Here is a 20,837-nt window from a genome sequence, read left to right on the forward strand (position 1 = left end):
TTCTTAAGAACGACGGGGAAAGTGAAGAAGTACGAATTCTGCGTTTGTGGCGCCATCATGTGGACACTGACAACCGAAGATTTAACTGTGTAAACGTCACTGACAGCGACAAACTTTGTCACACATGAAACCAATGTTTACATTTGGAGTAAATTAAACACGCATTTTTTTGCTTCCATTTTTGCTTCCAACTATTGCTGTGCTTCTTATTGAAGAATTGGTATTATGGACCATTATTTTTATTGTAATGAATGTACTTAAAAATGAATGGAAACGGTTGGCTGTGGAAGTTTTTTTTTTGTTTGTTTTTTGTTACAAGCGTGCAGGTGGACGCAATTATTTTTTCCCGACGTATTAGGGCAGAATCCTCGTTTCTAAAAAAAAAAAAAAAAAAAAAAAAAAAAAAAAAAAAACCTGCTAGGTGTACACATGGCTTAATTGGACGTCTACACAGTCAATGGCTCCATTAACATTATACTTGAAACTTCCCCAATAGCGCCACTCAGCGGTAGAATACAAAATTACATGAATATGATCACCTTTCTTCTGTAATGGAACTGCATCGCCATCCAGCGGAAATACTGCTCAACGCCAATCATTTTTCAGCACAAGAGCTTTCGACCAATTGCAAAAGTGGGCGTGTCTACAACTCGCAGGTGAGCAAGCTCTCAAGCTACCTCGTGGATTTCCCCACAAGACAGGTGGCAAGTAACAACAAAGTTCCGTCCAGTTAATCCAAATGGCCAAGAAGACGTTCTCCAAAAAGTCTTTGAAAAATCTCTTCACCAGGAGCGACTCCAACGTGGAAGAGTCGCCGGTGAAGAGCCCCGAGAAAAAAACACCGGACGGGAAAAAGAAGTTTAAACTGCCAAAATTGAAGATCAAGTCGAAGGGGAGTCCCTCTGCCGAGAAAAAGCAGCAGGTGTTCAGGTAATGCAATGCATGTGTTTGACTCCATTTTGGCTATTTCTTGTTTGTTTTTACTGTCACCTGCACAATACTTTGGGTTTTACTTAAAGTGCGACTAAAACCGTGTATACAGTATCTTAATTGGCACATTTTAACTTCAAACATTTGTTTCTCCACTGTTCACGTGCATGTAAACATGGCTACCTATCCTATTATCATTGTTGTTGTTGTTTACGTTTATCTTTTAAACAGAAATGACAAAGACTAAACATTCTGATGCTTGGTTGTGCCTGTTGTTTGTCCCAAGTGACCAGTATTTCTTTTTAAAATATAGCTACCGTATATTATTTTTATTTAATCATTAAGGTTTGACAATTTAACTCGTATATTACTTGTTTATTGTTTTGACTGCGCATTAACTAATTGTTATTTAAAATAGATTATTACATTAATATGAGAGTACTTTTTTTTTTTTTTTTTTTTAAATAAAATGTGTTGAATACTAATTTTGAATTCATTATCATACATAATATATTAATCGCAATTAATCTCACGGTTAATTATTTCCCATTGACTGCGATAGACGTCTAATCCGTTTGAACTAGGAGGGTTGGCAGAGATCATTCGTCAGCCCTATTATCACTTTGGAAGAAAAACAGTCAACACAGTCAAAACATGCAAAAAACGAGTCTGTACTTCATGCAAATATTGGCAATTTGTATAATTTCATTTAGATATCATGAATAATGAAGCGCACAAACAATATTTTTCACTCCAGATGACTGAACCTTCCTCCGGATAGATTTCATACAATGTTGAAACCATCAGGGGATTGCAAAAGAGTTTCTGGGGTCACTCTTACTCCATTTATGTGGGTCAAAAACCATTCAGACATTTTTTTTACAGTATTTAAGTTAGTATTATTAATATATTTATGAGACTTTTGGGGAAAAACAGCAGCAACATCTTTTATTTTTGCAAAAAAAAAACAAAAAAAAAACTAATGGAAACGTAGCCAGTGGGTGATCATGTTGCATTGCCACTGACGGTGATAGGCGTCTAATTTAATCTTAATCTCTCAATGAGTTAAGGAGTTAATTTATCTTTTAAAGTTTCACTTCCAATGCAACTTCTTAAAGCAACACTGGGTAACGTTTTAACCTTTAGAAAATATTTTCATAACATTTCTAATGATATGTCATATGACAAGTAGTTTAATGACACCTCTATTTTTTATTCTGAGGGGGTCTGTATTGCTTTTATCGGCACTAATTAAGTTAATTAGTGCCGGTAAAAGCAATACACAAAAAAACTACACAAAAAATGCCACACAAAAAAAACTACAAGTGTGCTAACTGCTTTAAGGCATACGTCACTTCCCCCTTTCCCCATTCATTATAAAGATGGAAGTGGATGTGAATGCTTTTGCTCGGATTCTGAAAAGATGGCAGAGCAACAAAAGAAACAAAAGGTTTTGTCTGGGGAGGAAAAAAGTGAGGCTACCAGGTAGAGCTGGGAATCTTTGGGCACCTAACGATTCAATTACGATTACGATTCAGAGGCTCCGATTCGATTATAAAACGATTATTGATGCACCCCCCCTCCTTTTTTTTTTTTTTTATTTTTATTTTTTAAATGTTTTGTACATTAGTTCCAAAATTGTTCAAAACTACTCTCAGGCTAAACCAAACTACTATTTCAGTATCAAGTTAACATATAGCAGTAAACAAATATACAAAAATAACAGTAAATAAAAAACTCCAGTCCCCATTCTGTATCAGGAGCTTTAAACTACATTCAATTAATTTAATGTTGTGAATCAACTGTAAAGTTGTTAAAATTGCTCCCGTTATTCCATAATTTCCCTTTTGTCTACTTTCGACATGTGAAAGTTTTAAAACTATTTTAAAGATAGATTCAAGTCAATATTTTACAGATTTAGGAGTATTTTAGATAAAAAGGTAATTAGGTTTGCTTGGAAGGTTCGCTACAACAGCCTTGCAGTGAAGTGTACTGCTTTAAGATGGTGGCCGTTTACTAACGCCCGCATCTAGCTTTTTGTAGGTGTGCTGCTAACGCTACCGAATCTATATTGCATCTAGTCCTATATAAATGATATCTACCGTAACATTATGTGGCTGTACTTTGTAGCAGCTTTTCGGCAGCAGTCAGGTATGTTGTTGTGTTTTTTTATCTCGTGGCATGAGTTGAGCTAGAGCCGTGAGTTGAGCATTGGCATTACCCGAGGGGCCGGGTAATGAGAAGCATGATGTTTAGCTACTCTCGCTCCGTTCTTCATTGACCGCGCGGCGCGCTGAGTGTGTTGTACTTCCGCTTTACTTGACATATTTCAATAATCGGAATTTGGATGTTTGTGAAGAGTTCTCGAATCTTCCACGGCCGAATCGCGAATAATCTAAGAATCGGAAATTTTGCACACCTCTACTACCAGGATATACAGAATAAATATTCGCCTGGCTTTCACTCGCTGGCGTGACTCCACACTAAGCCACATGGTTGCTAACTGTCATATGCCATTGTTTAGCCACAACTGGATACATTCCCTTATTACTATTCATCCTTCACACAGCCGCTAGAAACAGAAATGTTGTTTAATCCATCTGAAGGCGACCGGGAGATCATGATTTTAAGACACTATGCGGGTGTGCACTGGTCCTCATAGGAAATGCAGTCTTCCTCAAGTCAAAACACGACCGCCTTTGCCCACCGGCGTTGCTAAAATCGACCAAAAATAAAAAGTTTACTCGTATTGCTTCAAGTAAAATCCTGAAATTGAAAAATTAATTAATTAATGGGAACTTACATCTCATTGCCTGCCATTGATAGCTATTAACATAATATTTCATTTTGATTAATCGCGATTAATCGATTGACAAATTAATGCGATGAATATCTTTTTGTTTTTCCTTTGATTTACTTGAGTATATTTATGGAAATAATCAGGAAAGTGAACGTATATCAAAATGGCGATATACCGCGATACTTTGTATCTCAAAAGCTTATCAATAGGCTCCCATCATTTGATATATCCTTTTTAAAGATCGCACTGCTACAGAAGGAACCAATAAGTTGCGACCAACATATACTACTAGAATAGTGTCTATGTTAAATCAATGGCACTGAAACGAGAGCATTCTACGCCAGTCTTCCCGGTTTTCTTCCCGTTAATTTTGAGTCATTTACTATTCATTTTGGGCATTCCCTGGTCACGTCCTGTTCGGTAACCCCAAAACTAACAGGAAGTGACCTAGAAAGGCCTCAAAATCAACTGGAAGTGACCAAAAATCAACATGAGATGACCTGAGATTAACACATTGACCTCCAATGCGTTTAAAGTGGGAGGGATGGCAGCAAATCAACTAGTGCTGTAACGATTAATTGATTAACTCGAGTAATTAAAATAGAAAAAAAGCTTCGATTAAAATTTTTGCTGCTTCGAGGATTTGTTTCATTAGAGTGGCGTTGTAATGGTTTGTTTTTGAAAGTGTTTTCATTGTTTTATTCATTTGGGTGTATACACTGGCCTCTTGTGGAAACGGTGAATATGACGTAACCCATCTAAAATGGCTGGATCTAGCTGCTCCCTGTTAAGACCAACATAAGGTTGTAAGTTTTTGTCTGAGCTAATATGATTGTTTATGCATTTGTAATTTAGTTTAGAGGTATATTTAGCATGTTTATGTGAGAAAATGTGTTTGAACGATATGTAAAGAGCATTGCAAAAAAAAGTTAGCATTTTATAGCATTTAAGCTAGCGGACTTTTGCTATGCAAGTTAGCCAATTGTTTTTTGGTTGTACTTCGATCTTCATTTATTTTTCATACCGTTTGAGGCTAAGCTCAGTCATTTAAATTTAGTTTTAAATGCGTTTATTGCTCTTGTGGAATGAAAGTGTACAATTCTACATCGTTTGAAGAAACACTCAGGAATTTTATTTTGTATTCACATTTAATGCTCTTTTGAAAGTGCAATTTTGGCAAGCCTTTGTTTTACATCTCCAAAGCAACACTAGGTAACTTTTCAGTCTTTATAAAATATTATCATAACATTAGTCATTACATGTCAACTGACAAGTAGTTGTATTACACCTCTTTTATATCTTGATGGGGTCTGTATCACTTTCACCGGCATTGATTAACTCTGAGGAGGGTGGCAGGAACCCTGCCACATAAAAAAAACAATGTGCTGACTGCTTTACGGCATACGTCACTTCCCCCTTTCATTATAAAGACCGAAGTCGATGCAAACGCTTTCGCGTGAATGCTGCAAAGACGGCAGAGCAACAAAAGAGACAAAAGTTTTTGTCCGAGGAGGAAAAAAAGGGAGGCTACCAGGGCTAAAATGATACTCAAGAATAAACATCGGCCTGGCTTTCACTCGATAGCGTAACTCCCCTCAACCGTCGGGGACGGGAAGGGGGGGAGGGGTTAGCCACACTAAGCAACACTGTTGCAAACAGTCATATGCTATTGTTTAGCCACAACTGGATTCATTACCTTATTACTTTTCATGCTTCACACAGCCGCTGGAAATTGAAATGCCATTTAATCCATCTGCAAGGTACCGGGAGATCATGATTTTACAACACTGCGGGTGTGCGCTGGTTCTCATGGGAAACTCAGTCTTCCTTAAAGCTAAACACTGCCGCTTTTGTCCACCAGCGTCTCTTAAATAGACCAAAACTGAAAAGTTACCTAGTGTTGCTTTAAATATTCTGAAGCTACACATACTAATTGATGGATTAATCGATTACTTCAATAATTGATAGTTGCGGCCCTAGAATCAACGAACTGACGCTGTAGAGTATCGTGGAATGATTTCCTGACCCATGTGTCAATAATACTTGTGATATATTGTGAAAGCCATATTGTGAAAGATACAGTAGTTATCGGGAGTCTCTAATCGCAAATCACACCCCGAGAAATAATAGTAGATTCAAGTGTATATTATACATTAAAAACTAATAAGATGAAAATAACGAATTGGCCATCGTTGACGATGATAGATGTCGAAATCGCGGACCATGAACACACACGTTAGCAATTCAATTCAAACTGGTTGAAAATTGGAAAAACGAAAACAGCGGCACGAGGTTGTACATCTTGCGGTTTCAGACGACACTGACTGGCAGCGTGTGTTTGCATAGTCAAAAGAGTAATAAATGCTCGGTTTACTCAAGCTGCATGCTTGGTGGGCGGTGTAAAGGTTAGCCACATATTTGCACTGCCAAAACAGTAATATTCACATCAGAAAAAACAAAAGTCAAGCAACTGTTAAGAACAGAGTGTCTTGAGCATGTCGCGTTTAGTTTTTATCTACTGATAATTTGGTGACCTCTATATTAGAGCTCTGCTGTGGATTTTTTCAAGTAGAAATGACAAGCCAATCAAGGGATGATGAAGTCTTTCCCACACGAGTTCCCCTTTCAAGCGCAAATGAAACAGACCCAAAGCACCCTCAGGGGTTTTACGCGGTCCTCAATTGGAATGTCCACATAACCTTTCGTGTATTCCACTTAGCTTCATTAGCAAGTTGTGTACTGTACATAGAATCTGTGAAAATTCCTTTTAGAGTTGAACATGGCCATCGGGCTAAATATGTGTTTCTCCTGATTGATGGACAGGGATTTACAAAAGAATGAATGTTGACAACTTGTCACTAGCACAACAATGGCAGCTTTGTATCTGTATGTTCTCACTGTATGTTTTTCAAGTATGTGTTCACCTAGTGGATACTTCATTTCCGACAATTACACAATCTAATGCAGGGAAGGGTACTGTGATCATCAACTGTGACCTGACTTTTTCGTGCCATAATTAAGCATGTGCCAGTATTAGATTCTGACGGTATGATAACCTTTAGCAAAAATATCACGGTTACGGTATTACGGTTTTGGAATTACAGCTCGATATGTGCTACTTTGAGATAACTGGGTTTAAAAAAAATTCTTTCATTGAACAGGATTTTTATTTTTCAAAATATATTAGCAAATTGGTATAGTGCTGCAACGATTAATCGATTAACTCGAGTATTCGATTCGAAAAAAATATTCGAATAATTGCTGCTTCGAGTTTTCGTTTAATTAAAGTGGTGTTGTAATGGTTTGTTTTTGAAAGTGTTTGCATTGTTTTATTGATTTGGGTGGATACACTGCCCTGTAGTCTGCCTCATTTTACATGGCCAAATCCAGCTGCTCCCTGTTAAGACCAACATAAGCTAGGTTTTTGTTTGAGTTGATGTTTTTTAATGCATTTGTAATTTAGTTTAAATGTATATTTAGCCAATTTTTGTGGGAATATGTATCTAAACTATTTGTTAAGAGCATTGTAAAAAAGTAATTAAAAAAAAAATGTTAGTATTTTATTGCATTTAACCTAGCGGTCTTTTGCTATGTAAGTTAGCCAATTGTTCTTTTGTTGTACATACATTTTTTAAAATTTATTTATTTATTGTACCATTTGATGCTCAGCTCAGGTATTTTAATTTTTTTTAATGTTTATCCAATTACTCGATTATTGGAAATAATTAGTTCACTGATTAATCGACTACTAAAATAATCGATAGCTGCAGCCCTAAATTGGTACATAAGTATAATGTTAAGTTAAAATAAAATGATTAAAAAAAATGTAATATTCTAAATGAAAATTAAAACAATTGCTGTCCTTTAGATGGGCCTACAGCCACAGCTCAACATTATTACTGTCTATTACTATTTAGCATAAAAAGCACACGTGTATGACAAGTATCATGTTTATATTATACACACACTCTTTCTAACACTGTTGCCAGAGAGGGAAAAAACATGTTTTACCACCGCTAGACACACTAAACACACTGGAGTTAACTCTCGTAGTTGGTGGGAAACGTTCGAGACAGTGTTTACTAACCTTTAATTTTGTATAAATCATATTTTACATGTCGGTTGGCCCTCCTCTAAGCCGTGGGCGTCTGTATGTTTTTGTAGCCGAAGTATTCCAATACCAGCAATTTCGTTTTCTCCGATGGGGGAAAAAGTTAAGGAGTTTCACCGCCTCCGCCATCGTGTAGCACAGCTGACTCACTGACACTGAGCAACGACCGATGGAGGAGCGTTGAGCCTTACAGCTGCAAGCGAGGGATTTCTCCATGCATTTTTGGGACATGAAAAACATCTAATACCTTAGGGACGCAATGACGGAAAACTTTGCGGTTTTGAAACCTTGAAACCGGTAATCGGCACATGCCTAGTCATAATATAATCCCAACTGTCGTCAGTGGATGGTGTATTTTTTGTTTTTTTAATTAAGAACAGAAAAGCTGCTTGAAACTTAATTCCAGGAATAAAAAGTTGCGAAGGTGTGCGAGAAATGGCTTGGCAACACACGTCTATAAATTTAATGAAGGTGTCACTTTGCTATGTGCTGTCCTGGACCTTCCAGTTGTGCATAGCAGAGGAGGCAATGCCTGTATCAAGTGACTATTTTCATACCATGTGGCTAGCATGTTGATTCGAAAGTGTTGACTCTGTGACATAACTTATTGGCCGATCCTATTTTGCTGATATACCTTCATTTTCATGATTTTATGGGTGTAAATGTTCCAAAGTTTACAAAATTCAGTGGTGGAATGCAAAGAAGTGAAAGTACTTTCTTACTGTACGTAAGTATATTTTTTTTGTGTATTTGTACTTTATTAGACCTTACTACAGTTTACTAGAGTACAAATATGAAATACTTTCAACTTCACTACATTTTACAGCATGTACCGTATTTTTCGGACTACAAGTCACACCTGAGTATAAGTCGCACCAGGCATAAAATGCCCAACGAAGAGAAAAAAAAACATATACAAGTCGCACCGGAGTATAAGTCGCATTTGGGGGGAAAATTTACTTGACAAACATGTCATCTTGAAAGGCAATTTAATATAAAAATTAGGGCTGTCAAAATTATTGCGTTAACGGGCGGTAATTAATTTTTTAAAATGAATCACATTAAAATATTTGACGCAATTAACGCACAAATGCCCCGCTCAAACAGATTAAAATGACAGCACATTGAAATGTGTACTTGTTGTGTTTTTCGGAGTTTTGTCGCCTTTGCTGGCGCTTGGGTGCGACTTATTTTTATAGGGTTCAGCACCCATGAGTATTGTGTAAGTAATTATTGACATCAACAATGGCGGGCTACTAGTTTATTTTTTTTATTGAAAATTTTACAAATTTTATTGAAACAAAAACATTAAGAGGGGTTTTAATATAAAATTTCTATAACTTGTACTAACATTTATCTTTTAAGAACTACAAGTCTTTCTATCCATGGATCGCTTTAACAGAATGTTAATAATGGTAATGCCATCTTGTTGATTTATTGTTATCATCAAGAAATACAGTACTTATGAATCGTATGTTGAATGTATATATCCATCTTGTGTCTTATCTTTCCATTCCAACAATAATTTACAGAAAATATGGCATATTTTATAGATGGTTTGAATTGCGATTAATTACGATTAATTAATTTTTAAGCTGTAATTAACCAGATTAAAAATTTTAACCGTTTGACACCCCTAATAAAAATACAATACAGAACAACATGCTGAATAAGTGTACAGTGTACAGTGCATGAACAACGAAATGCGAATATACTGTCGTCACCAGGACGCGACGGCTCGGTCCTGGCTATTCAGTGGGCTAAACTCCCAAATGACGATGCTGGACGTCCGTATAATTTGCTGAATCAATTTCCTCCCCGATACCAAACAGGTTCGCATCGACGTAAATAAATGATAATTAGGTGCTGGTACAGCAAAGACATGACACAAACGGTTAGCATGCGTTCGCTAGCATTAGCGAATCGTTCAAACAACCACACAACTGGCTCTAAGTGTCCGATCACGGGTGGAAAACACAACAACAACAAAAAAGATGATACACACAGGCGTTGCCTCTGTAGAGATATTTTACAAGCATAAACAATGAACGTAGGTTCGCAGCAGTGTTTCTCTCTCGCTAACTTGCCCAGTCACTCACAGCTACGTAGCTGTCGGTCTTCTTCTGGCGTGTGAGTGCTCTTCTTCACGTAAACAAGTGCAAGTGCGCCCCCACGTGGGCGTGAAAGCACCACAAATTAAAAGCATGCATTTCAATATAAAAAAAGTAAATAGTACAATTGAACACACATTGCCAACGGCAGAACGCGAACGTAGCCATAGCTATTAAATTATTCAGATAACTATAGCATAAAGAACATGCTAACAAGTTTACCAAACCATCAGTGTCACTCCAAAACACCAAAATAACATGTGAAATGATATCATAATGTGTTAATAATTTCACACATAAGTCGCTCCTGAGTATGTCGCACCCCCAGCCAAACTATGAAAAAAAACTGCGACTTATAGTCAGAAAAATACAGTATTTGTACTTTTTACTCCACTGTTTTTCAAACTAATTTTGTTTTTCTCCCCCGTGCAACTATACAGTAACTGAGCACTAGAGGCAGCAACACGGGTACAAGCAAGATTAGGCAGGAGAACAAAATATTGACTAATTAAAAACCAACAGTGAGAGCAGTGTGCCTTGAGATGTGTTCTGCACACTCTTGTACCGTAGGTGGGCGTGTCACTACCCAATCGTGACATGCTACCAGATTGCGACTGCGCATGCATGAACCGACGCCATTTTCGATTTTCGAACGATGATGGCAGATATAGATATGTACATGTTCGACTAAACTATAAAAAGTACTTATTTCTTTTTTTCAGGAGGGTGATATATATACATGTACAGTGCTGGCCAAATGAATTGGCACCCCTGCAATTCTGTCAGATAATGCTCAATTTCTCCCAGAAATGCAATTACAAATGCATTGGTAATACTAACTTCATTTATTATGCTTGCAATGAAAACACACAAAAAGAATGGCAATTTTAAAAATCATTATCATTTTACACAAAACTCCAAAAATGGGCCGAACAAAATTATTAGCACCCTTTGAAAAATCATGTGATGCTTCTCTAATTTGTGGAATTAACAGCACCTGTTATTTACCTGTGGCACATAACAGGTGGTGGCAATAACTAAATCACACTTGCAGCCAGTTAAAATGGATTTAAGTTGACTCAACCTCTGTCCTGCATCCCTGTGTGTACCACATTGAGCATGGAGAAAAGAAAAAAGACCTAAGAACTGTCTGAGGACTTGAGAAGCAAAATTGTGAGGAAGCATGGACAATCTCAAGGCTACAAGTCCATCTCAAAAGACCTGAATGTTCCTGTGTCTACCGTGCACAGTGTCATCAATAAGTGCACTGGTGTCAAACTGATTCCATAATGATCTTTTACATGGGTAATCAGTTAAACTTTGTCAGGTGCTGCTTGTTTCAACGAAAAATTAATTGGTTAAACTGTTGGCGCGGTATTGGTTGGAACAAAATCCAGCACCCACTTGGCCCTTTGTGGAATTGGTTTGACACCTACAGTGGGGAGAAAAAGTATTTGATACACTGCCAATGGGAAAACCCATTGGCAATGTATAAATAGCACGATTTGATGGGTTTTCCCATTGGCAGTGTATCAAATACTTGTTCTCCCCATTGTATGAATAAGTGTAAAGCCCATGGCACTGTGGCTAACCTCCCTAGATGTGGACTGAAAACAAATATTGACGAGAGATTTTAACGACCAACAAATTTTGCAACATAATGAAGGGCCCAGTTTGAGAAAGCTGGGTCTCTCTCAGTGGTCATGGGTCTTCCAGCAGGACAGTGACTCAAAACACACTTCAAAAAGCATTAGAACATGGTTTGAAAGAAAGCACTGGAAGAAGAATTGTCTAAAATTCCAGTAGAGGGTGCCAATACTTTTGTCCGGCCCATTTTTGGAGTTTTGTGTAACATGATAATGATGTAATTTTTTTTTAATCCATTCTCTTTTGTGTTTTTTCATTGCAAGCAAAATAAATGAAGATAGTACTACCAAAGCATTTGTAATTGCAATCAGTTAATGGGAGAAATTCAGCATTATCTGACAGAATAGCAGGGGTGAAATTGGAAGAAAAAACAAATGGCCATCAATAACAGCGGATAAGTTACAATTACATTGCTGCAAACGTCGCACTTGCAGAATATGGAATGCTGTTCCAAGAAACACAAGACGAATCTCTGTTTAGCCGGTTCTGATCAACATTCTCCGAGCATTGATTCATTGCTGTTTGTATCATGCCTTAGAACAATAAGATTTGCACTACTATAGTATTCTTTCAAACTTTTTGTTTGCCTAATTTTGATAAATGCCTGAGTTGATTCCTTTTATTTGTGCTCCACAGTCCTACTGAACCCAATTACTCTCCAGTGGATGGACACGACTGGGTTGACAACACCTTGGGCAAGATGAGCTCTTCTATATATGGCACCGCACCCAGGTCAAAGGTCAGTGGCAAGACAGAGGTTACGTCTTTGCGAAAGACGTATTTTAGGGCCGGAATAATGCTTCACTTTTGGTGAATGTAAAAAACTATAGAAGAGACGTGATAACGAAAAGTAACAAAACCTGTCTGCCTTTTACAACCATGTCAATAAAGATGCTTCCAGGCAGGTCCACCCGTCACACGAGGTGTTTATGAAAGCGCTTTTAGAGTGCTAATCAACCTCCCAATTGGTTTTATCATTATTTTCAAACTCCAATAGTCTATACACTGCTGGCTAAAAGTAGTGGCACCCGTGCAATTCTGTCAGATAATGCTCAATTTCTCCCAGAAAATGATTGCAATTACAAATGCTTTGGTAGTTATATCTTCATTTATTTTGCTGGCAATGAAAAAAAAACACAGAAGAGAATGAAATAAAATTAAATCATTATCATTTTACTTGGGCTGTCAAACGATTAAAATTTTTAACCGAGTTAATCACAGCTTAAAAATGAATCGTAATTAATCGCAATTCAAACCATCTATAAAATATGCCATATTTTTCTGTATATTATTGTTGGAATAGAACGATAAGACACAAGACGGATATATACATTCAACATACTGTACATAAGTACTGTATTTGTTTGTTATAACAATAAATCAACACGATGGCATTAACATTATTAACCAGGGCCGGCCCAGCCTAAACGTAGAATATGCAGCTGCTTAGGGCCCCTGACCACCAGGGGGACCCCCAATATGGCAATTGTTTTATTTATATTCTATTTTGTTTACTACAGTTTGCTTTATTTGACTTTTGTGAGTTTTGATACTTGATTACAAGCTTAAAAAAATAAAAGTTCTTCCTTAACTTCTTTCTTTCCTCTTTTAGAAAAAAGTTTTGGTGCTATCTACTGTAAGTACTGACAATCATTTGGGGTGAGAAGTTTGAAGTATGCAGTGCAACAAAATCTGATTAATATACAAAATATGGATGTATGGGTTGGATTGCATGTATGGGTTTCACAGTACACTGTGACGAAATGGTGGGCCAAAAATATGGGCCCTTTTGCATTATTTTGCTTAGGTCCCCCAAATGGCCTCGGCCGGCCCTGTTATTAACATTCTGTCAAAGCGATCCATGGATAGAAACACTTGTAGTTCTTAAAAGATAAATGTTAGTACAAGTTATAATAATTTTATATTAAAACCTCTCTTAATGTTTTCGTTTTAATGAAGTTTGTAAAATTTTCAATCAAAAAATAAACAATGTTGATGTTGATGTTACTAATAATTATGGTGCTGAACCCCATAAAATCAATCGCACCCAAGCGCCAGCAGAGGGCGGCAAAACACCAAAAAACACAAGTAACAAGTGGAAATGACACTTTGCTGTCATTTTAATCTGTTTGAGCGGGGCATGTTCGTTGAATGTGTCAAATATTTTAACGTGATTAATTTAAAAAAATAATGAACGTCCGTTATCGTGATAATTTTGACAGCCCTACATTTTACACAAAACTCCAAAAATGGGCCTGACAAAAGTATTGTCACCCTCAGCCTAATACTTGGTAGAACAACCTTTCGACAAAATAACTGCGAACAACCACTTCCGGTATCCATCAAAGAGTTTCTTACAATGCTCTGCTGGAATTTTAGACCATTCTTCTTTGGCTAACTGCTCCAAGTCTCGGAGTTTTGAAGGATGCCTTCTCCAAAGTGCCATTATCAGATCTCTCCACAAGTGTTCTATGGGATTCAGGTCTGGACTCATGGCTGGCCACTTTAGAAGTCTCCAGTGGTTTCTCTCGAACTATTTTCTAGTGCTTTTTGAAGTGTGTTTTGGGTCATTGTCCAGCTGGAAGACCCATGACCTCTGAGGGAGACCCAGCTTTCGCACACTGGGCCCTACATTATGCTGCAAAATTTGTTGGTGGTCTTCAGACTTCATAATGCCATGCACACGGTCAATCAGTCCAGTGCCAGAGGAAGCAAAGCAACCCCAAAACACCAGGGAACCTCGCCATGTTTGACTGTAGGGACCATGTTCTTTTCTTTGAAGGCCTCGTTTTGTTTTTTTCTGTAAATTCTATGTTGATGCCTTTTCCCAAAAAGCTCTACTTTTGTCTTTTTTGACCACGGAACATTCGTCTATAACATTTTTGGCTTTCTCAGGTAAGTTTTGCAAACTCCAGTCTGGCTTTTCTATATCTCTGGGTCAGAAGTCGGGTCTTCCTGGGTGTTCTACTATAAGAGTCCCTTTTCATTCAGACGCTGTACGGGTTGACACTGTTGTACCCTCGGACTGCAGGACAGCTTTAACTAGTTTGGATGTTAGTCGGGGTTCTTTATTCACCATCTGCACAATCTTTCGTTGAAATCTTTCGTCAATTTTTCTTTTCCGTCCACATCTAGGGAGGTTAGCCACAGTGCAATTGGCTTTACATTTATTGATGACACTGCGCACGGTAGACACAGGAACATTCAGGTCTTTAGAGATGGAGTTGTAGTCTTGAGATTGCCCATGCTTCCTCACAATTTTGCTTCTCAAGTCCTCAGATAGTATTTTCACCTTTTTTCTTTTTGTCCATGCTCAATGTGGTAAACACAAGGACACAGGACAGAGGTTGAGTCAACTTTATTCAATTTTAACTGGCTGCAAGTGTGATTAAGTTATTGCCACCACCTGTTATATGCTACAGGTAAGTAACAGGTGCTGTTACTGTAATTACACAAATTAGAGAAGCATCACATGATTTTTTTAAAGGGTGCCAATACTTTTGTGCGGCAAATTTTTGGAGTTATGTGTAAAATGATAATGATTTAATTTTTCTCCCATTCTCGTTTGTGTTTTTTTCATTGCAAGCAAAATAGATGAAGATAAAACTACCAAAGCATTTGTAATTGCAATCATTTTAATGGGAGAAATTGAGCATTATCTGACAGAATTGCAGGGGTGCCAATAGTTTTGGACAGCAGTGTAAATCAACAATAGACAAAGAATTGTGGTTTTGTCACAACACGTATGATGCCTCAATCCTATAATACAGTATACTGGGGCTTTGACGTTCAATAAATTAGCCACAATCAACACACTGACATTACTATTATCTCCAGTAGAGGGCGCCAGTGCTCTACTGAGCTACCATGAGGTTAAACTCGGCCAATTGGCAATGTTACAAGTTCATTGTTGATTATTCCTAAAATGAGCTGTATCATGTGTTAGTCATTTGTTAGTATTATTCCATGACGATTGTGAACCTATTTCCTTAAAAATGCTAATCAGTCAACTCATTATTCAACTTCACATTGTGTTATTGTTTTATATTTACGTAGTTTAACAATAAACACAAATTTGTTGAGATAAAAAAAAAAAAAAAATGACATTCAAAAAGATGTCAACTGTGATCACAGATCAGCACTTTTCTGTCTCATCTCTGATTGTTGTATTTGTGTCTCATTTTGCTTTACAAGCCATCCATCACAATAAGAGGAATTAAGTCGACACACCCAGTAAAGATTGCAATCCAGGCTCATTTTGTCATCGTGTTTAAGCAAAACATCAACAAATAGCCATGTCAGTTTATGTCTTATGTGAACAATTTAATTCAATTCTTAATTTAATTCGCTGGCTGCCATTGATGGCGCTAGACATCCAGTCCATTTGAACTGGGAGGTTAGCTGTCATTCCTTCACATGGATTGGACGTCTACTAAGGTTCAACTCATTTAAATTGGATGAAAAGGGCCACGTGATTGGACGTCTGTCATCGTCAATAGCAGCTAATGAGTTATAGGTCGCATCGGGAGTTTTAATTTGAACTTGAAAAGTCTTCCGTCAGCATACCTAGCCCAATTCAACCACGGCTTTGAGTTATTAATCAACTTTACGCGGAAAGATGAGTTGTGAACCTGTCTTCATTCCAATCATAACAACTGCTCCACCCTAAACAAAGATTTAAAAAATGGCTCACTGAAGTACTATCTTGGTGATATAATAATAATAAAACAATTAGAAAAAGGTTCTACTTTCAGAGTCTGCCAAGCCTATTGAACTGCCCTTGAAATGATTACAAAAGGTATTTAGTGCATGATAAGCGGTAGCACATTGACCAACAATGACCTTACTGTTCTGGCTCGGTCATAAGTGTGACTTTTAAAATAAGTTCTACTATTTAATTGATGTTAGCTTTGCATGTAATGCAAAAGCAACCATTTGTGGGGGTTTTTTTGTTTGTTTTTTTGAATGGCGTTTCTTCGGCGCGCTGCACAGCTCAAACCTTTTGGCCCATCAACATCGTTCGGATACCGAAATTAACGGAATTCTCGAATGACCCCCCCAAAAAATTACCGTTCACACCAAAACGCGGAAAATAATTGTTTTCTTCAAAATACATCTATCATTTTTTTATCGAATACACATAAATCATACATCAGCATTTTCAGAAAGGGGCATAAAAGTTGTATCTAGAATTTGCCCAAAGCTTACAGTTCTCCCAAAATTTGCCAAAAACTTTCCCATTTGTTTCTATTGGGATGCCATTGCCATGTACGTTGTTCCATTCATTTCTCATGGCCAAAATTTCCCTTTCATTTTCAATGGCAGAAAAACATGGTGGTTGTGATTTTTGACCAAAAGCATACCATTACAGCCTAATGACATTCAACTGGTGCCCAAATAAGTCGATGCCATTGACAGCCGTGCATGTCGATGCCATTAGCAACCATGCACGTCCTTGCCATTGAAAGCCATGCACGTCTTTGCCATTGACGGCCATGTATCTCGATTCTATTGAAACCATTGTACTTGTATTCCATTGACAGCCATGTATGTCCTTGTCATTGACGGCCATATATGTTGATACTATTGATGCCAATGTACTTGGATTCCATTGACGCATGCGTAAGTCGATGCCATTGACAGCCATGCTCGTCCATGCCATGAGCAGCCATGCACCTCCATGGAATTGACGGCCATGTATGTTGATGCCATTGACGGCCATGTATCTCGATTCTATTGATGCAAATGTACTTGGATTCCATTAACAGCCATGTACGTCCATGCCAGTGACACCAATGGACGTCCATGCCATTGACGTCTATGTACGTCCATGTCATTGACGGCCATATATGTAGATACTCTTGATGCCAATGTACTTGGCATCCATTGACGCATACGTACGTCGATGCCATTGACGGCCATCTACGTCATCAACAGGAAGTGACCATATAATGTCTCCAAATCAATAGGAGGTGACCTGATATCAACAAGAAGTGACCCTAAATGTCTTGAATTCAACAGGAAGTGACCTGAATTCAACAGGACGTGACCTCATGGGGTTTACCTGCGAATGCAAAGCTACTATCGCAATTCCTCCAGAAATTGTATTTTCTAGTTGATGTAAAACATGAATTTACGGTTGCTATGTTGTTTTAAAATGTCGTTTTTTTGGGGGGGGGGGGGGGGCTTACAATCCAAATGGGTTGGACCTCTATATCTATTAATGGTACGGAAACACGATTCTTAACTTTAGTCATCTTTGTTTGCTTCTCCAGGTCCAAGAATTAAGTTACTCTGAGACAGATCTTCACAAACCCAACAAATTTGCGACTTTTTCCTTTGGTCTTCTTAAAAAGAGAAAAAAGAAGAAAGATGAGAAGCTGTCCAGTAGCACTTTTGGTCTCAATAGCTCTGATGTTGAGGTAAGTTTTGCAGCATCAAAATCCCTCCGAAAAATATTGCAATTGACTCTGTGATCTTCTCCTAGAAACATGTCGATTACAGTGAGATGGTGGATGATGACGGCAACAGAAAAACGCTCAGCATGTCTCAACCGGCGCTCGACACTAGCGATAGCTTCGATATCCCATCTCCTCCCTCGATTCATTCAAACCTTCTCAACTCGTACTTTGCTCTCTCGCAACCTCGCGCCACCGTAACAGAACCTCAGCAGCAACATTTAACAAATGGATCAGACCTCCATTTGCACCAGCGTGACTCGCCTGATTTGCAGCAACATGATTCAGTTCCATTAGAGGAAAAAGAAAACCTTCATGAGAGTGTTCAAACACCTGCGCTGATGCCTTCTGCTTCCTCTTCTGCCGAGACAGTCTCTCAGTCCAGCCAGCATCCATTTCTGGACGCTTCAGATCAACTTGCGGATGATGTCGGCGGCAATTCATGTGTCGAGGATCAGAATTTTCTTCAGGAATCCAACACTGATGCCGAAATCCCGATCAGACAACCTAGCGTTGTTTCTCATCATGAAACAAATGGTCAATTTTCAACAGGAGAACCCAATGATGCGGATAGAACTTTGCAATCTGAACCAGTTCCTTCCACTGAAGTCCTATATTGTCCTACTGAAGAATCCCTTCCAGAGCATGCAGAGAAGTCAAGAAAATCTTCAAATCAGAAGATTGATGATGTCAATCAAGATGTATTATATGGCGCTTTGTACGAGTCTTTGTTCCCCCGTAGTTTCACCTCCGAAGTACTGTCTTCGCTGCCAACGAGTCATAAGGATGAAGCAAGAAATCTGACCACATCAGACCCTCTTATAGTTGAAACACCCTCATATTTTCAAAAAGAAACCGATGCTAGCTACTCTAGTCTATCGGCATCAAGCGTCCCTACTAGAAATGTGGATACTTTCAGTTATCACCAGAGCTTTTCCTCTTACAAAACTCTAACTACCTCTGAGGACTCTAGCAGCTATCTTCCTCCCTCCTCTTCTACCTTTTCTTATTCTGAAGATCTTCTTCCTTCCTCCTCCTCTACCTTTTCTTATTCTGAAGATCTTGACAAGAGTCCTTATTCAGGCCATGAAAACACAGGGATCACGTTCAACAGCCACAGTGTTTATGAAGAAACACACACTTCTATCTCTGCCCCTCCTGTTTCTGACAACGGAACGTCCCAAAGGACGGACACTCAGGTTACAAACACCAAACGGAGGGCGATCCTCCTGAAAGAGGTATCTTTTGACGAGAACAGCGGTCATTCTGGAGTTTCCAAGACGCATGAAGTGAGCGCAAGTCTGAAGAACAATATGGATGTAGCGGATAAAGAGGTCGTATCTCCTGGAAAACCGGATGCTTATACTTCACCATGCAGCCCAGTGTATCTGAGCGTAGGATCGGACGACAGCAGCGCTGTTGACGTCTATTTCAGCGCTGAGGAGGACAATATGGATAGTTTGGATGAACAAACGTACATTATGGATAAGATAGAAGAAGAAAGTTTTGTGGTCACCAACTTTGAGAAGAATGCACCAATGAAACCTGAGACCAACACAAAATCTGAACATTTTGAGCTTCCTAGCATGCAGATTGAGCAGACGCAAGACCGTCCACATCCCCGAGATGACCATGAAGAGTTACTAAAAAGCCCTAGAGACATCTCAACCGATAGGACCGAGTTTCTTAAAGCTAGTTATGGGGTAGTTGAGGAAATCCAGTTTGTCACCAAGGAACTACCACAGATTAAAGAAGATTTACTGGCCTCACCGGTTCTGCAGGTGAAAGCACCGACGGTATGCGAGTTTGCTGCACCCTCCGGTAGCAGGCAGGGGGAGGGGATTGATGAAACCCGGATAAACATCACTGAAACAGCAGAACTTCATCAACACAAACAGCCCTTCAGTCATGACGCATTCTATCCTCCCGACAGAAACGTGCAAAGTCAATATTCACTTCAGACCAACGTAAAACCGGAAGACGAGGACTTGAGCACACTAGAATTTAAAGAGACAAAAAATATTTTAATTATTCCAGATAATATTGAAGAAACAAGCCAGGAACAGGCGTGCAGTGATACAGAATCCGCCGTGACAGAGAATTCTAGTGTAGACGGCACTCCAGTTGAACACAATAGGCTTCTACGGAAGAGCGAGTGGGTGGATACAATTACTGAGAGCGCAGGAGTACAACCGGAGCAGGTGCCACTTGCGCTGACAGACCTGAAAGTAGACGCACACCAGCCCAAAACAGGAGCTACAGAGGAACTTTCGTACAAACAGGAGCATCAGGAACACTGGTAAGTTGCAAAGATAACTTAATAACTGATTGTATTAGTCTAGCTGAAGCTGAGGATTGTTGACAGTCTTCAGATGCAAGATGGTAGCTGTCAATTTGCGTGAATAGTAGATTTCTGTTCAGTTCAAACAAAACGTGCACACATTTTGGATGTTTTTAAATTTCTAAAATGTAGCCTGAGGGGAAATCCTCCACCGACGTCAAGAGTATAGAGAGGCAAGACAGGAAGCCATGTGTGGCCTACTTTCTCAACTTACAGTATCGTTACTTGATAAGGCCAGTAAATGTGTCGACACATGCTCTCGTAAAAGGGTTAATTGCTTAAATCTACGGCGTTTCAACATGTTTGTGATTCTTGTGTTCAACCGTATTAGGTCAGATTATAATAAGCGTTAGAAATGTGCAAGGTAAGCGCATGTGATGCACAATATTCGTTTTGATTTTGCATTTTAATTGCATACGGTTAGCATGATAGTACAGAC

At 38.6% G+C, this 20,837-nt stretch overlaps 1 protein-coding gene across 1 annotated transcript in view; it reads left to right on the forward strand.

Moving 5' to 3' along the window:
- The first annotated feature begins 683 nt into the window (after window positions 1-683).
- The window catches only part of crybg2 (crystallin beta-gamma domain containing 2), a 65,363-nt gene continuing 45,209 nt past the window's right edge, over window positions 684-20,837 (forward strand). The window contains exons 1-4 of the mRNA XM_057828025.1: window positions 684-930; window positions 12,236-12,338; window positions 17,875-18,021; window positions 18,087-20,356. Coding sequence (XP_057684008.1) covers window positions 740-930; window positions 12,236-12,338; window positions 17,875-18,021; window positions 18,087-20,356 — 2,711 coding nt within the window. The 5' untranslated portion in view covers window positions 684-739. The remainder of the gene's footprint in view (window positions 931-12,235; window positions 12,339-17,874; window positions 18,022-18,086; window positions 20,357-20,837) is intronic.

The sequence above is a fragment of the Corythoichthys intestinalis genome, chromosome 22 (assembly GCF_030265065.1).
Source record: "Corythoichthys intestinalis isolate RoL2023-P3 chromosome 22, ASM3026506v1, whole genome shotgun sequence".
NCBI lineage: Eukaryota > Metazoa > Chordata > Actinopteri > Syngnathiformes > Syngnathidae > Corythoichthys > Corythoichthys intestinalis.